General features: G+C 46.2%; 1 protein-coding gene across 1 annotated transcript in view; it reads left to right on the forward strand.

Annotated features, from left to right (window-relative positions):
- The window catches only part of LOC144828298 (verrucotoxin subunit beta-like), a 315,538-nt gene extending 300,710 nt beyond the window's left edge, over window positions 1–14,828 (forward strand). The window contains exon 4 of the mRNA XM_078686381.1: window positions 13,878–14,828. Within this exon, the coding sequence (XP_078542507.1) occupies window positions 13,878–14,497 (620 nt within the window). The 3' untranslated portion in view covers window positions 14,498–14,828. The remainder of the gene's footprint in view (window positions 1–13,877) is intronic.
- Window positions 14,829–15,587: the final 759 nt, after the last annotated feature.

Genomic DNA, 15,587 nt, shown 5'->3' on the forward strand with positions numbered 1-15,587 from the left:
CCCTACACCGTAGCCGGCTCGCGACGCACGATCAGCCAGAACTGTTTGGATTTCTTTGCTCACGATGCCGTGATAGCCCCGGATGGAACTATTGACATCAAGGAACTGTTTTTAAAACATATTTTGATAACTGTGAATTTTTAAGTACTGTATTGTGGATTTTTATCGTTTTTGGTCTTGTCGTAAGTATAAAAAAAATTGGATATGTTTCTAAACTGGTGTGTTGTCCTTTTGTTTTGCTTACACTGAATTGAATTGAATTGAATTGAAAAAGCTTTATTCGAGTTGTACACTCATAAAAGCACACATATATAAATTACATACATTTCTTAAAAACATCAAACAATCTATAACACTTAGTTTATAGTTAAAAATACATAATACACAAACATAAAAGATTATTTATCAATTGGGATTAATATAAGCTTTTTCATACAGTGCGGAAACTAAATGCATGTTACAGTGTAGAAACCTCCGCGTTACGGACCATTCCCGGGTTTATACAATAAAACTCATACCATACATGTTATCCGCGTTTTAAAGTTAAAATTCATATATATCTCCCAGTTGCTATCTACAAATAAAAATCGTACACAGGAAATTGGGAGGATGTAGAATTCAGAAGGTACTGGTAGCTAGAGCCCTCCTCCTTAAGGACCACGCCCACCCCAAATATTTGGCAGTTCCGACTACAATGAACATTTCAGTGGAAGAACAAATAATTCTTAGCCCCTCAACACCACTTAGGACACCGAGATTCCTACAAACTGGGGCCAACCAAGATTTCCTTGGGTTTACATAAGCCACACATGAGAAAAGAAAATGTGCGATGCTTTCATTGGGGGCCCCGCATGACGGGCAACACGCACTACCTCCAGTATTCCAACTGGACGTCATACACCTCAAGGGGAGAGAGCCTGCCCTTAACTGGAAAAATAGTTTCCTGTCTGTTGGGACAGTTATAGTGTCCCAATACTTTTCTAAGGATGGCTGATGTTTAATTTCCATGAATCTACCCCCCAAGGATTCCGAGGTTACGCTTCTCCAAAGTTTTTGATCAATGTGGTTCCAATATAGTTCTTTAATACTGGATTTACTAGGGAATACTTCCCCTAAGGGGTTTTCCCACAGTTTGGAGAGCCCAAGCTCAAAAAGAGCATCTCTTAACATTTTTAGCCATGCGATTTTATGAAAAACATCAAGTTTGGCTAATGCTAAGAACCCCTCGGCGTAGTGTCTTATTTCCACGGTTGTCCATAAACGTCTCCAATAAAGGATAGGCCTCAATCGGGCACGGTCGGTAAGCGATCTTCTACCTAAGTCTAAACCAAGCGGTATAAGTGGGGTGCTTTGAGGGAGACTAGTTATCCCTCTCAGAAACCTGTTCTCAGATCTCTGAAGGGTGGTGAGACTCTCAAAGCCCCAGACTTCAGCCCCGTAAAGGGCTGCGCCCAGGGCCTTTGCGTCATAAACCATGAGAACAGGTTTTATGGGCCTGGTTTTAGATTTTATTTGCTCAACCCTGAGTACACCAGAAATCTGCTGGTGTTTCAACACCGCCTTCTCTATGTGTCGTGACCAACCCGGTTTACTTGATATCTCGACCCCGAGATACGTAAAAACATCTACCGACTCAAGCTTGATATTGTTCAAAGAAACATTGGGTCGAGAATGGCACTTTTGCCCAAAGGCCATCAGCTTAGTTTTGTTTACATTAACCTCAAGGCCCCGTTCCTTGCAAAATGAGTCGAAAATGTTCAAAGCTCTCTGGAGGCCCGACGGGGTTTTAGACACGATCAAGGTGTCGTCAGCAAACATCAGAATAGGGACTCTGATGCCCGCTAACGGAGGTGCATCGACCATTGCGTCCAATATCCTGTCTACAATGCCATTAATGAACAGGGAGAACAGCAGGGGTGCCATAGCACATCCCTGCCGGACCCCCCGCTCAACTGGGAAGTTAGCGGTGGATTCCCCATTCCTCCCCCACTGGACCTTTGCGTAGTTACTTTCATGCAGACGCATTATCAGCGTGAGCAAATCAGGTGGGACCCCTATTTTAAACAGAACCTCCCACAGCGTGCGCCTGGGCACCAGATCAAAGGCGGCCCTGAGATCTACAAATGCTACATAGAGCCTGCCTTTGCCCAGGAGTACAGTCCCCCACCGCAACATGGTGAAGCGAAAAATTTGGTCGACCGTACTGGTTGCACGTCTGAATCCTGCCTGGAAGGGGGATAACGCATTGTTATCATCTACCCAGGCCATAAGTTTGTCGACCAACATCTTCCCCACCACTTTTTGCATGGTGGCCAACAAACTTATTGGTCTATAATTTACCGGTAGTGACCGATCGCCTTTCTTAAAGATCGGTATTATTATTGCCCCCTTCCATATATTTGGGATTTTAGCCCCTTTCGCTAGGCCATTTCCCAACAAGGTCGCGTATTTTGCCCACTGGGCCTTATCGTGTTTAAAAATATCTGAGGGGATTCCATCCAGCCCAGGGGCTTTCCCCCCCTGCAAACTTGCTATTACGTGTTCCGCGTCCTTGCATGAAAATAAATCACCCTTGCAGAATATCATAGGGATTGGTTCTATGGCCATTAGATCCCTGCTCTCAGCATACTGGGGTTTAAAATACTCGACCCACAATGCCTCATCGACATTGTTGTCGGGTTGGTTAGGGACGCCCCCTCTTCCCCATTTCACGGTTTTCCAGAAAAGTCTGGAATCCTTCTGCCCTGAAGCAGCGAGTAGCTCCTCCCAATACTCCTCATCCCACAACTTCTTGGCCATGCGGATACTATCATTATAGTGTTTCCTACTGGCGCTAATCGTAGCCCTAACCCTGCTTTTAAGTGCTCTGCCCAACTCCAGTCTGGCTACCCTGCACTGCTTGTTGAACCAGGACGCCATAGTGATTGGCACTTTTCTGTTATACTTTGCTGGCTTGGTAAAGTGCGGTTTTATCACAGAAAAGAAGGTGTCGTGTATATCAGTTAATTCGACCGAGTCTGGTATTACAGGGCCTGCTTTTGTCATGGCAGCAATAGCATTGACTGTCTCCAATTTGATGGACTCCAAAGTGGACAAATTGGCCAGGACATACGGCCATCTCACCCGTCTTAAGTCATTAGTCATAACAGGTACATTCCCATTACCTGAAACTAAATTAGTTCGTGCGGACCTCCACCATGAGTGGGAGACACAGAGGGGGTTATGATCACTTTCTACTCTCCCCACAATTTCCATGTCACCCACACCACACCATAACTCAAAACTACAGATGACGTAGTCGATCCTACTTTTGTTATGTCCATTATCGAATGTACAATTGCCACCTTGGTCGCTTTTTGTCCTGCCATTAAGAGCCCTCAAACCATACTCTAGACATAGCGCGTTCAACAATAGAATGTCTTTTGACCACCGCTTCACAGGTACGAGGTTTAGATTTGGGATGCCCCAGAGGGCATCTTCCTCCATTCCTATTGGGTGTGCAGTATTTTCTAGAGGCTCAAATGTCCTATTCAAATCACCAGCCAAAATTACTCTGTTTCCAAGTGACTGGGAATCAAGGGAGGCGGATAAGACCTCTAAGGTGGCAGAATTCCCAAGACTCGTGCCCCTGGCATATATATTGTAAATGTCTATCACGCCACCCTTTCCTACAGATAACCTTAATAATTGTATGTCCTTGCACCCTAGATCAATCACTTTTATTTTAACCTTTGAATTTTGCTTGATCCAAATTGCGAGGCCACCCATGGGTCTGCCCCTGGGGCCTCTCGTAGCTGGTATACAAAAATTTAAGTAACCTGGGAAATATATTGGGTCACAAGCCCACGTCTCTTGGAATAGGCACATTTCGAACCCACTTACAAAGTCAATCCATTGCTGTGACAATAATCTAGCCCCCAGCCCCGCTATGTTCCACGACAAAAAGTTCTCCAGGGTGTTTTCAATACAAGTCCCCTTTTCAATAGATACCATGGGCAACAAATCGACTATCGTCCTACAATCACAATCCTCTCCAACGACAGTATTTATACAATTAGCAACTATTCCCTCCTTGATGCTAATAGTGGTTGGGATAGCTAGTTCACCCACATAGCCCACAGGACTTGCAATAATACTCCCATCACCCATATTCTCTATTTCCGAGGTTAAACTCGTTTCATCTTCATTATTTGACATTTTTCCGCCAGTGTTACTTCCCCCAACCCATTCCCCCACCGGAGGCGATTGGACATCTGGGCTCTGTCAATATCCCCACCTCATCTGTCCCTGCCCATTCTGCGGGATACATGCCGGTATATAATACTTGTTTGTTCTTGCGGTGGGCACAGCAATGGGACCAGCCTCTACCCCAATTGGAATACTAGATCTCGGGTACTCCCTACAACCCCCTGACTGGGTGACAGGTCTCGGGTAGAAGAAAGTTAGGTCCACAACCCCAATCCCTCCAATACTAATATTCCATCCTGGTCCCGTTATCAGCCCCACAACCCTAGGATCCTGAAAATTAATTATGATACACTCACCCCCTGCTTTTTTAGGGTGTTCCCTATCCAATTGACTCTTCTTACCCCAATTATCAGGCCGTCCACTCCCCCTGGCAGAGGTCTATTGACACGAAGCCAGTGCATGGCTTTGTTTTTTAGCATGTCAAAGGTTTCTTTTTGGCCCTCCATTAGGGGTGGGACATTAGTGAGTATGGCCACATATGGGTAGGAGTCCGGGGTGAGCTGTACTGGAGGAGTCTTAGTCAGAAATTTAGTTATATGGGGTTTTGTGGGTGCTTGCTCCGGGGGAGCACGGCAATGTATAAGGATGTTTTCCACTGCCGCAACAGTATTGGTCCTATTCCCAATGCTAGGGGCCTCCCTCGTGGGACCACTACCCACTCCTATATTAGTCGTAGGCCCCACCTTGTTCCCAGTGCCATTACTGGAGGGGGATTTACCATTTCCTGGCCTTTTGGCCATGGTTTTCCCCTGCCCGATCGGCAAAAGCGTGGTATTTTTACTAGTTGTGGTGGGTGGGGTTTTTACACTAACATTACAACTCCCATTAACATTGTTAGAGGATTTAGTGTTCCCACTGTTAGTACTAATTTTAGAGGGAATTGTATTGGATACATTCTTACTGTTCACCCCTTTGGTTTCCTGGGCAGGGGTGCCACTTACAGGCGGGGATTGCAAGTCCACCAACACAACTTCCTGGTCTTTGATAGCTAACTGTGAGGGTTTCCCATTCTCGCGCAATCTATTTCCAGACTTGATTAAAGATTTAATGGAAAAGAAATTATCCAAGCTAGCTTGCTCTAGATGGTCAAGTTGGTCGGCTAGCTTTTGGAGTCTAAGCTCAACAGGGTGTAAAAGGGAACGCATTATTTTCCCCACTTCTACCAGGAAATCATGATTAGGAGAGGGTAACCCCGGGGGTTCTGAAAAAATTGGATCATTGGCTGGGACTGCAGAGTTTGCAGGAGGCACCAAAATTATTGAGTCCACTTCTAGTTGGACTGCTACGTCCTCCCCCCTCGGCATTACTACTTCATTCTTTGCAGGGGCATGGCTTAAGAATGATTTAGAACCCAGCTTCCTATGCTTTCTCACAGGTTTTTGTGCTTGTGCTTTTTTGGCAGTAACTCCCCATTTCCTTTTAACACCAGGCTTGGGTTTAAGCGTATCCACATGCAAACAAGATTTTCCTAGAACTACATTTTCTTTAGATGAATGACTGAGTGCATCTGAGTGCTCAACAGATAAACCAGTTCCTGCAGTGACTGCTGGAGAAGTATCAACTAGCTCAATCAGGGGGGGTATGTCAAATAGTAAGTCCTGGGTGACTGGTAAAACAATAGATGACAGTGGTGTAACCAGCGCAGGAAAGTTTAAACCTTGGTTTTTTTCAGGCGGGTTTTTCAAAAGCTCTATCGAGAGCCTACGCCCAGCTCGTCTTTCCGCCAGGGCAATCTCTTTGTCAATATCCTGTGGCAAACGTTTGAAATAAGAGTCAAGAGGGCCCATGACAGCCGGTTCTGAGTCTGACATTGATGGCAATAATGTAGAAGTACTTGTTGTGCCAGCCATAGTATAAAGAGCCCCCCTGCGAAAGTATCTACAAGTCACGTATCGACTAGTATATCAAACGGTGGAACAGTACCTGGGATCTAGATGTTAAAGGGGTGGCCCGGCCCGGCCTCCTGCGGCCCCGGACGGCCACAGACGGTCCCGCCCTTGTCCCGGGCTTCTCCCGGCACACTCCCGCGCAGCGGGGACAGTAGTTCAAGGTATATTCTATGGGCACTTACTGATTGGTTGGCGTACAGGGGGGTGTGGCCAGCGGGGAGAGCAGCCCAGGTGTGTCAAATGGGCGCGCAGGGGCTCCTGGTCATCGGAGTCCCTGCCTGCGTGCTCGCAGCCCCGCCGGCTAGCTCACCTGCCCGCGCCTCCTGTCCTCAGCTGTTTGAAGTTCCAGGGTCTGCTGGCTCCTATGCGCAAGGCGCTGCGGGACCCGCGAAGCGGGTACCGCGAGGTCAAGAGTAACGAAGGAGGAGAAAGAAGGTCTCTGGAATCCTCTGCTGTCCTCACGAAGTGCAGGCTCTCCCTTCCTGCCAGTATCCACGGGCGGGCAGCAACGAGATTAGGGTCCCGATTAGCAAAGCAAAACAGCCGCTTTTTCTGGACTGAGGGCGGGGGGCGTGGCCAGCGGGGAGAGCAGCCCAGGTGTGTCAAATGGGCGCGCAGGGGCTCCTGGTCATCGGAGTCCCTGCCTGCGTGCTCGCAGCCCCGCCGGCTAGCTCACCTGCCCGCGCCTCCTGTCCTCAGCTGTTTGAAGTTCCAGGGTCTGCTGGCTCCTATGCGCAAGGCGCTGCGGGACCCGCGAAGCGGGTACCGCGAGGTCAAGAGTAACGAAGGAGGAGAAAGAAGGTCTCTGGAATCCTCTGCTGTCCTCACGAAGTGCAGGCTCTCCCTTCCTGCCAGTATCCACGGGCGGGCAGCAACGAGATTAGGGTCCCCTACACTGTATTACTGTTGGTTATGTGCAAATGCTTTACACACTGCCTCTAAGAAAAGTGACAAGCTACGAAGGGGTTGAGCAGGGGTTATTTTAGGAGTGTAACTCCCTTATACTGACTAGGGTGGTGGTTTCTACTTGGCTTTGGCACATGCCCTATCCTGCCAAAAATCCCATTTCTAACATTGGTCGTCAGCGATGAGGATAGAACTTGTGTTTGCACTTGATTTACAGTGATTGATGTGTACTACTACCATATCGCAGACCATTACATGCCAGATACTGATTATTTTTCTTTTTGGCCTATTTTTCCATCTTACCAGTTTTAACTTGCTACTTCATCATGTCTGAATTAATTGTATCATCTGTTGCATCCTTGGAAGTGGCCTTTGAGGAGGAGAGTTTATAAACCTACAATGTGAAGGATTTGAAGGCGATCTACACACACCTCAGAATCCAAATCAGGGGCCTCACCAGCAAAGAGGAGGTACAAAAGGAGCTGGTTCAGGCGTTGGTTTTGTTGGGTTGGTGAGCTCTCTGATTGGATGGTTTTTGAGCCGGCTTATGGTCCAGTAGGTAATTGGCTGTGGGTCATTGGGGCTGTCACTGATTGTCCCTTGGTGGTCTTGGTTGATTGGTCATGGATATTTAAGGGGTGTGTGTACTCTTCTGACATGATCCATCAAGGAGGGGGACGTTCAGAGATGAGGGTGCTCCGGTGTGAGGAGGAGGTTGTGGTTGCTGGATCTTCCTTCCCTGGCTGATGTGCAGAAGATGATTGAAGCTGCTGTGGCTGCAGCCTTTCTGGCTAGAGAGCCGAAGGGGCCTAAGAGGCAGAAGTTGGATGCCTCGGGCGATATTAATCCGGACCTGGAGTCGGATGAGGAGGTGAAGGGTAATTTTGTCTAGGGGTGGACCTTCACAGTGTTTTGCAACATGTCCAGGACAATTTAGGCTTCCCTAGTCCCTTGAAGGGCGTGGAGTCAGAAGACTTTTTCGCCAATTACCAGAAAAGGGAGCCTGAGTGCCTTCCTATTCATGTCTGTGAGGAATGTGCTGGAAGGGGAATGGAAGGATATTGACAAAGATACCTTTCCCCGGTTTCTGGGTAAAAGATATCCTTTACAGGGGTTTTCGAGGAATTCCTGTCTGTGGTGAAGGTGGATTCCCTGCTGGCGGGCTGGCGTCGCTGAGCCTGGTGATGTCCGAGGATGTGGTTCCCTCTGATCCTGGGGACAAATGTGTTGAACGGGCTTTGAAGCTGTCCTTTGCTGCCTCTAACCTTGAAGTTCAGTATGCGGCTTACACTAGCTACCTGGTTCAGTCACTTTTGAAGGACTGTCAGGGTATTTCTGAGCAGCTCTTACTGGATCTGAATCTTTGATAATGTTGGAACAGCAGTTGCACTTCCTGGTGGATTTGTCCTTTGTTTTCCTTAGTGCTGCAGTGGTGGCTGCTGGGGCCTCGGTGGTAGCTAGTAGACAGTTGTGGCTTAAGCTTTGGATTGGGGAGGCGGCTCAAAAGGCTGCCGTAATGAAGCTTCCTTTCACAGGCTCTAAGCTGTTTGGGGAGCCGTTGGAGAACTTGATTAAGAAAACGGCGGAGGACAAAAAGTAGTTGGCTCCAGTCCGCCCTTCACAGAGAGGGAATTTTGCTGGATAAAAGCAGGCTTTTGGCCAGGCGTTTTCAACCAAGATGGCCGCCCATCCGTTTTATGGCAGGGGACGTGGCCGGGGTGTCCCTTCCTTCCACAAGTTCCGGGGTCAACAGGGTGTCTCCTCTTCTTCAGGGCCCTCCAAGTTTGATTATGTGAGGGGTTCAGTGATGGCACCGGTTGGGGGGTCGCCTCATGTCTTTTTTTCCAGTCTGGGAGGAATTTGTTCGGGATCAGTGGGTCCTACAGGTTATCAAACCGGCTAGCAAACCAAATTTGTGGTTCTCCGGTGGATGTGTTCAGAGCTACCCCTGTTCCCAAATCTCGGGTCAAGTATCAGGCTCTGTTGGACAGAGTTCAGGACCTGGTTTCCAAAGGGGCTTTGGTGATGGTGCCTGTAAGTCAACAGGGTTGGGGGACATACTCGACCCTGTTTATGATCCAGAAACCAAATGGAGACTTCTGTCCAGGCCTGGATCTAAAGGCGGTAAATTTGTGTATCCCTCATCGGTCCTTCAAAATGGTGTATTTGCAGCTGATTCTACCCTTCCAGTCGGTGGGGGATATCCTTGCTTCTCCGGATCTCAGGACGCCTACTTTCATGTGACGGTTCATGTGGCTTCCCTGAAGTTCCTGCAGTTCTGTGTGGGCGTCGATCATTACCAGTTCAAGGTATTGCCTTTTGGGCTGTCTGCCTCTCCTAGGGTGTTTTCAAATGTGTTGGCACCCTTGGTGGGGTTGTTGCATGCTCAGGGGATTCTGGTGTTTCTTTACTTGGATGACTGGTTGATCTCTTCCTCTTCTTTCCTTAAGGCTCAAGCCCATACCCTGAAGGTTTGGAGTTTCCTTCAGCAGTTTGGGTGGATTCTGAACTTGGAGAATTCCCATCTTTGCCCCACTCAGGAACTGCTGTTCATTGGGGTGGTTTTCATCACCAAGTTCAGCCCAAGCTAAGGCATACAAACCAGTGCTACACATTCGGAGGTCAGATAGGTACGCAAGTTTAAGACTGGAGTTAGGCCGAGCGAGGCCTGGCCTGACATGCCAGGGAGAGATTATACTTAAGGATTATAAGGGCCCCGGTTGACTCCTTGAAACACCATTTGAGATACATCTTTCAGGGGTCAAGTACGGCCTGGCACACCAGCCTAGGAAAAGCTCTTAAAACATTGAAGATTAAGGAAGAAAGCAGATGCACTCGGTAGTGGTTTCATATAGGTTTCCTGGCGCCACTTAGAAATTAACACAATATAGTTAACGCAATGCTTGTTAGACGGTGCTAAAAGGTAAAGGGAACCACTATTCCTCTTTAAAACTGGCTGCTGCCTCAAACATTTACAATACTCCCTAGCACACGTGATATTGCAATACAGGTCATATAAACCAATGTTTCCATCAATTTTGTCAATACATAGGAGAAATAAATTATTTTCTTTGTAGTACAGTTTCAAGTTTATTCTTGTGCGGTTTGTTCTGGAAACTTTCACACAGCCGACACGTGTTTCGTCGTATTGGGGATGTAACCCACGACTTTTTCAAGGCTATTTCCAATTCGGTGCCTAGGATGTGTTTAGTGTCTCTTATGTAGGATGGGAGATTAGTCACAAGTGGCTTCAGAAATATGTCCACATACTCTGATATTCTCTGTGTTGGTCCTCCTATACCTGATATGATGGGTCTTCCTGGGGGAAATGCATGTGGTTTGTGTACTTTAGGTACCGTGTAAATACACGGATACCTGGGTCGGTCCACTCTTAGGTATGTCAGTTCATTATCATCAAGTAGGCAAGATCCATGCCATCTTTTAAGATGGGCATTGATGTAGTCAGTGAGGCTCCATGTGGGATTGCCTTGTAATGTTTCATAGCAGTCTTTGTCCTGTAATTGGTTAAGTATTTCTTGGTCATAGTCACTGCTTTTCATAATCGCCATATTTCCACCTTTGTCTGCTTCTCTGATGGTCAGTTCTCTATTGTCACTGAGTTCCCCGAGTGCTATTCGTTCTTGTTGTGTGAGGTTGTCCCTTTGGATATGAGATGCGGTGTCCCTGTTGTCATGTTTATCTAGATCAGCAGACACTAGTTTGTAAAATAGGTCTATGTTATTTCCAGCTGTGAGTGTGGGTGTGCACTTAGATTTTTCTTTGAGATTGCTAGAGATGTTATAGTCCATGTTGACATTCAAATCCCTCATAATCATGTCTGTTGTGACAATCTCATCCTCACAGTCTGTTATGGAGAGTAGTAGTCTGGTGTCTAGTATGTTCTGTATAGATTGTTCATCACATACCAACATACCAAGATTTTGCTGCACTTCTTTATTTAAAGTGTTATTCATTTCAAAATGTTTTTTCAATTTTAGACGCCGAATGAATTTAAAAAGATCCACTTTGTTTGTACACAAATCGCCAATATTGTTAGGGCAAAAACTCATGCCTTTTTGTAATGCAGATACCATATCATCAGTAAGATCAACATTGCTTAAATTCATTACAGATACATTATTTACTTTCTCTGATTCTGATTCCATGATCTGGTTTTCATTCCAGGACAATCTGCATCTTTCCCCCCCCTCTTTTACCTCTCCTTGTTTTTCTGGCTGTGCCTGTCTGCGATTCTCTCGGTTCCCTGTTTTTATTCTTTTGATTTCCAATAAAAAACTACTATCATTGCTTGGTACATTCATAGCCCCTCCCAATCTGTCTTGTTCGCTCTCACTGGTGTTAATTGTGTCTAGGGATGTTGTACTGGAGCTAACTGATTTTGCTTCACCTGTGTTTTGGGGAGCATTTTTCGGTACCAAATGGTCATACTTTTTGGCAAAAGTAAACACCCTGCCACTGGTGTAATTCCGCTCATCCCGTTTTAGTTTTCTGCTCCTGCGTTGTTTAATGTCAGTAACATGACGTTGTAAAATGTCTTTCAGGATTAAGTAGTTTTTATCAGTTACCTCAGGTAAGTTTAAATCCTTGATTTCTGACTCCAATTTTTCTATTTCATTCTGGAGTAGAGTCACTTTCTCTTACGATTCTCTATTAATATCGCCATCAATCTGTTAGAGTTATTAGTAAGTTCGTATTAGTTATGAGTAAGGAAGAAAGCATACAGCGGCTGGATATCCCTCTGAACGCTTGGAAAAGATCTATAAACCAACAAGTATGTGAAACCTCCTTTGATTTGGATCTCAATTCACTCTGCTCAAGATCCCCTGGATAACCCCTACAAGGCAGGCAAAGCACAACCTTACCTAGGTGAGGCTCTCACTCCATCTGCCCGAAGCAAAATCCTCAACATGAGATTAACCTGTTTAGGAATTGCTGATTTTAAGTAGGCCTGGGCGGCAAATTCCGTTCCGCTCGCGGAATTTGGGTTCTTTTGCGTTCCGCGGAGAACGCGAAATTCTCCAGAATTCTGCGTTCCACGACTTCGCGAAATATTTTGCTTGTTCACGTTCTCAAAATGTGTGTTTGTGAGATATTCCCCCGCAAACAGTGATCACGAACAGTAAAAATGCATCGCGAACAAGCTATTCCGCGTGTTCGCGGAATTTCTTTGTGTTCGCTGAGATTTTTTACCGTTTCGCAGAGATTTGCGTGAAGCGATTACACAAATTCCACCCACCCCTAATTTTAACCCTGCATGGGCCCATACGGGGGAATCTATAAACTGCAGACTGTGCCCCTACACAAGGGAATTCTGGTTGCATATTCTATGTTGTTGCTGCAACATTAATAACGATCGTTGGCATCTCCTGCGTCTGATCTGTATCAACAATGGAATAAAATCCTGCAGCTATGCATCAGCCTTGTGCCTATCTACCACCGACATGATGACTCTAGCAAGACTGGCAAAATTCATACATCAAATCAGGATGGCCCTAAAAGTTGCCAGCAAAAGCAATAACACTCTGGCGAAGGGTACTGCAAGTTTGGCTGAAGAAAGCTGATCTGCTCTCCAAATAGGTCTGCTGTTTTAAACGCCTCTAGCTTGCCCTTTTAAGAGAGCGCTAATTCCAGAGAGGGTCAATCGAAATGCTAGAGTGCTTAGTACATCATCCTGTAACATAGTTTTTTTCCCCAAGCTTAAAGGGGACCCACGAAGGCACGCAAGGCCACACAGCATAGACCACAAACTCTGAGGAAGGCCGATTGCATTGGCATTGGGGTGGGGTGCCAAATTTTAACCTAACATAAATTGTAGCTTTTTGTAGTACTGTTCTAGTTTTACACGCTGATTGTTTTTACTGTAATGATTTTAATTAATTGAACCGTGACAAATGCAGCCATAGACAAATGGAGAGAATGAATAGGAGAGCGAGAATGGAGCCAGCAAATAGGAAGCCTATAAAGCATGCCTCTTCCAGACAGTGTAGCCTTGTCTAGCTGAGACCTAAAAAAATAGGAGAGGGACAAACTCTCATAAACAATGTGTGGAAACAGGATAAAAAAGAAATGTTTACTACTCAGTAGCTAGTAAATAAGGCTCTATCCATTGCATTTTTGTAGAAAGATAATAAACCTAAAAACATAACCTATTTATTGCATAAAAACATTCTAATGATGGGAAATAATTCTGAAAAATAGAAAAGCACAGAAATGAAGACTCTATCACCAGCCCAAAAAACTGATCAATAAGAAATAAGATTATAAGATTGAACGGACAAAAGCAAAAACACGTAACACGACCAAAAGTTAGACAGGATACAAACACAAACACACACACACTCTTAACACCTTCGCTGCCGCGGCTATTCCACCCGCAGCGCTAAGGGGGCGGGGGCCGCACGGCGCTCACACGCTGGTGATGGAACCGCTCCGTCACCAGCCTTGGTTGAGCTGTACTGATGACGAAGCGGTTCCGTCATGGCCCCGCCCGCTCAATAGAAAGCACCGCGCAGGCGCGAAATCAGTGCCGCGCAGGCGCGTCGGGCGGGCCATGACGGAACCGCTCCGTCATCAGCACAGCGCCACTGCGGCTGATGATGGAGCGGTTCCGTCATCAGCGTCGAAGAGGTTAAAGGCTGAAACACCTGTGTGTCGAGGCCCGCACTGTCTATGAAGGGGTTATTTGGTTTCCATGAAATGTGAAATCGATGTAAAAAGTGTGGTGAATTTCTTGATGTAAAAGTAAAACAGGACAAAGACAATGTATGCTTCTCTCCAGCCACTGGGCCTGACTCTCTCCTCTTTCCTTTTCAGATCGTGTTGTGTGGATTCCGCTCCGAGAGCTGAGGATAATCCTCATGGGTCGAACCGGAGCCGGGGTCAGCGCCAGCGGGAACACCATCCTGGGGAGCGAGGCGTTTGAGTCCGGAGCCTCATCGGTGTCAGTGACTGCAGTGTATCAGAAGAGGGGCTGTAAGTACGGGGGCACACTCATCACTGTCATTGACACGCCAGGGCTCTTTGACACAAAAGTCTGCAAGGAAGACATGATGAAAGGGGTGGCCCAGAGGCTTGACTATTGTGCCCCGGGGCCTCACGCCATCATCTTCGTGCTTCAGGGGCGGTTTACTGAGGAAGAAATGAAAGTCCTCAACATACTGCAGGATCTGTTTGGGACAGAGGCAGAGAAGCACCTGGTCATCCTGTTTACTGGGAAAGATCACCTGGGAGATCGGATTATACAGTTCTTTGTTAATAGTTCTAAGGCGCAATTCAAGGAGCCATTTAATGCCCTGATGAATCGCATTGGGAACCGCTGCTGCGCTTTCAACAACAAAGCAACTGGAGAAGAGAAGGAGAAGCAGCGGCGGGAGTTATTTGATGTCATTATACAGATGGTGGAGGGCAACAACGGAGAGTTCTACAGACACTAAGATGGATAAGACAGCACTGCAACAAACAAAGATCAAGTGATTGGGAAAATAACCTACGAGAGGGAGAAAAAAAATAATGTATGTGTGTACACTAACAATCAAGTAACACAGAAGGAAATTAAAAAATGGAGACTAAATTGACAGAAAACTAACATATGTTTAACTAATATAATGCTCATAAGGACTGCCTGGCATTTTTTAGTTTGAGCCTATACAGCTCTTGCGCTGTTAGGTGATCTGTTGTAAGTGCTCTGTGGGGTTTGACACCTCCCATGCTTTTGATTGGCCTTTCTGCGTGTCGTTAAAAAATAAACACTTGCAAATGGCAACATTTTCAAAGGTTTACTCCAATGCAGTATTGCGTCGGTAGCGAGCAGCGGCACGCACGGTGGCTGCTGCGGCAGGATGCACGCTTTCCTCTGACAGTTAAACTCCGGCCTTGTTAGTTAACCCCCCCTAACCGACCTCTCTCCTACCCATCACTTTTCCACCCTAGTAGCGCTACGTTTCCTGTCTTTTTTTTAGGTCGAGCCTAAGCCCCACACCTGTGCTGCTCTGCAAGACTGCTGTAGTGGAGTAGAAAAGATAAGCCCCACCCACTCTCTGCCCATATTTTTCATTGGCTTGTGTCTTTGTCCTTAAATGTTGCCTTCTGATTCCTTAATAGGGTTGTTAGTCCCTCCTTAGTACCGCATTGTCTTCATTTGTAACCTCCCATGGCTACTGGACCCTTTACTTCGGTTGTTACACAGTAGTGTTATTTAGTCTTGTAAGCATTTTCATCTTTATTTAGTTTCTTCTACTTCAGGCATGACGTGTTTTGCTTCCTGCATTGTAAATATTTTTTTTAATGATTGATTGTGCGTAGCCTCAGACACTCATGTCCCCTTAAATCTCCAGGAAAGGTGTTTTTTAATAATTATTAGAACGATGGTGCCTGTTTCATAGACTGACATATGCATGTTTTATTGCACAGGTGCCGTTCAATCCACATTTGCTGCTTTGAATGTGCTTTCCACAGAGGAACATTGCTTTAAGAGCTCTTTGCAAGTGCCATTAGTTTTGTGTTTGTTTTTTTCTGTTTTTAGGT

Source organism: Lissotriton helveticus, chromosome 4_1 (assembly GCF_964261635.1).
Source record: "Lissotriton helveticus chromosome 4_1, aLisHel1.1, whole genome shotgun sequence".
NCBI classification, from domain to species: Eukaryota; Metazoa; Chordata; class Amphibia; order Caudata; family Salamandridae; genus Lissotriton; species Lissotriton helveticus.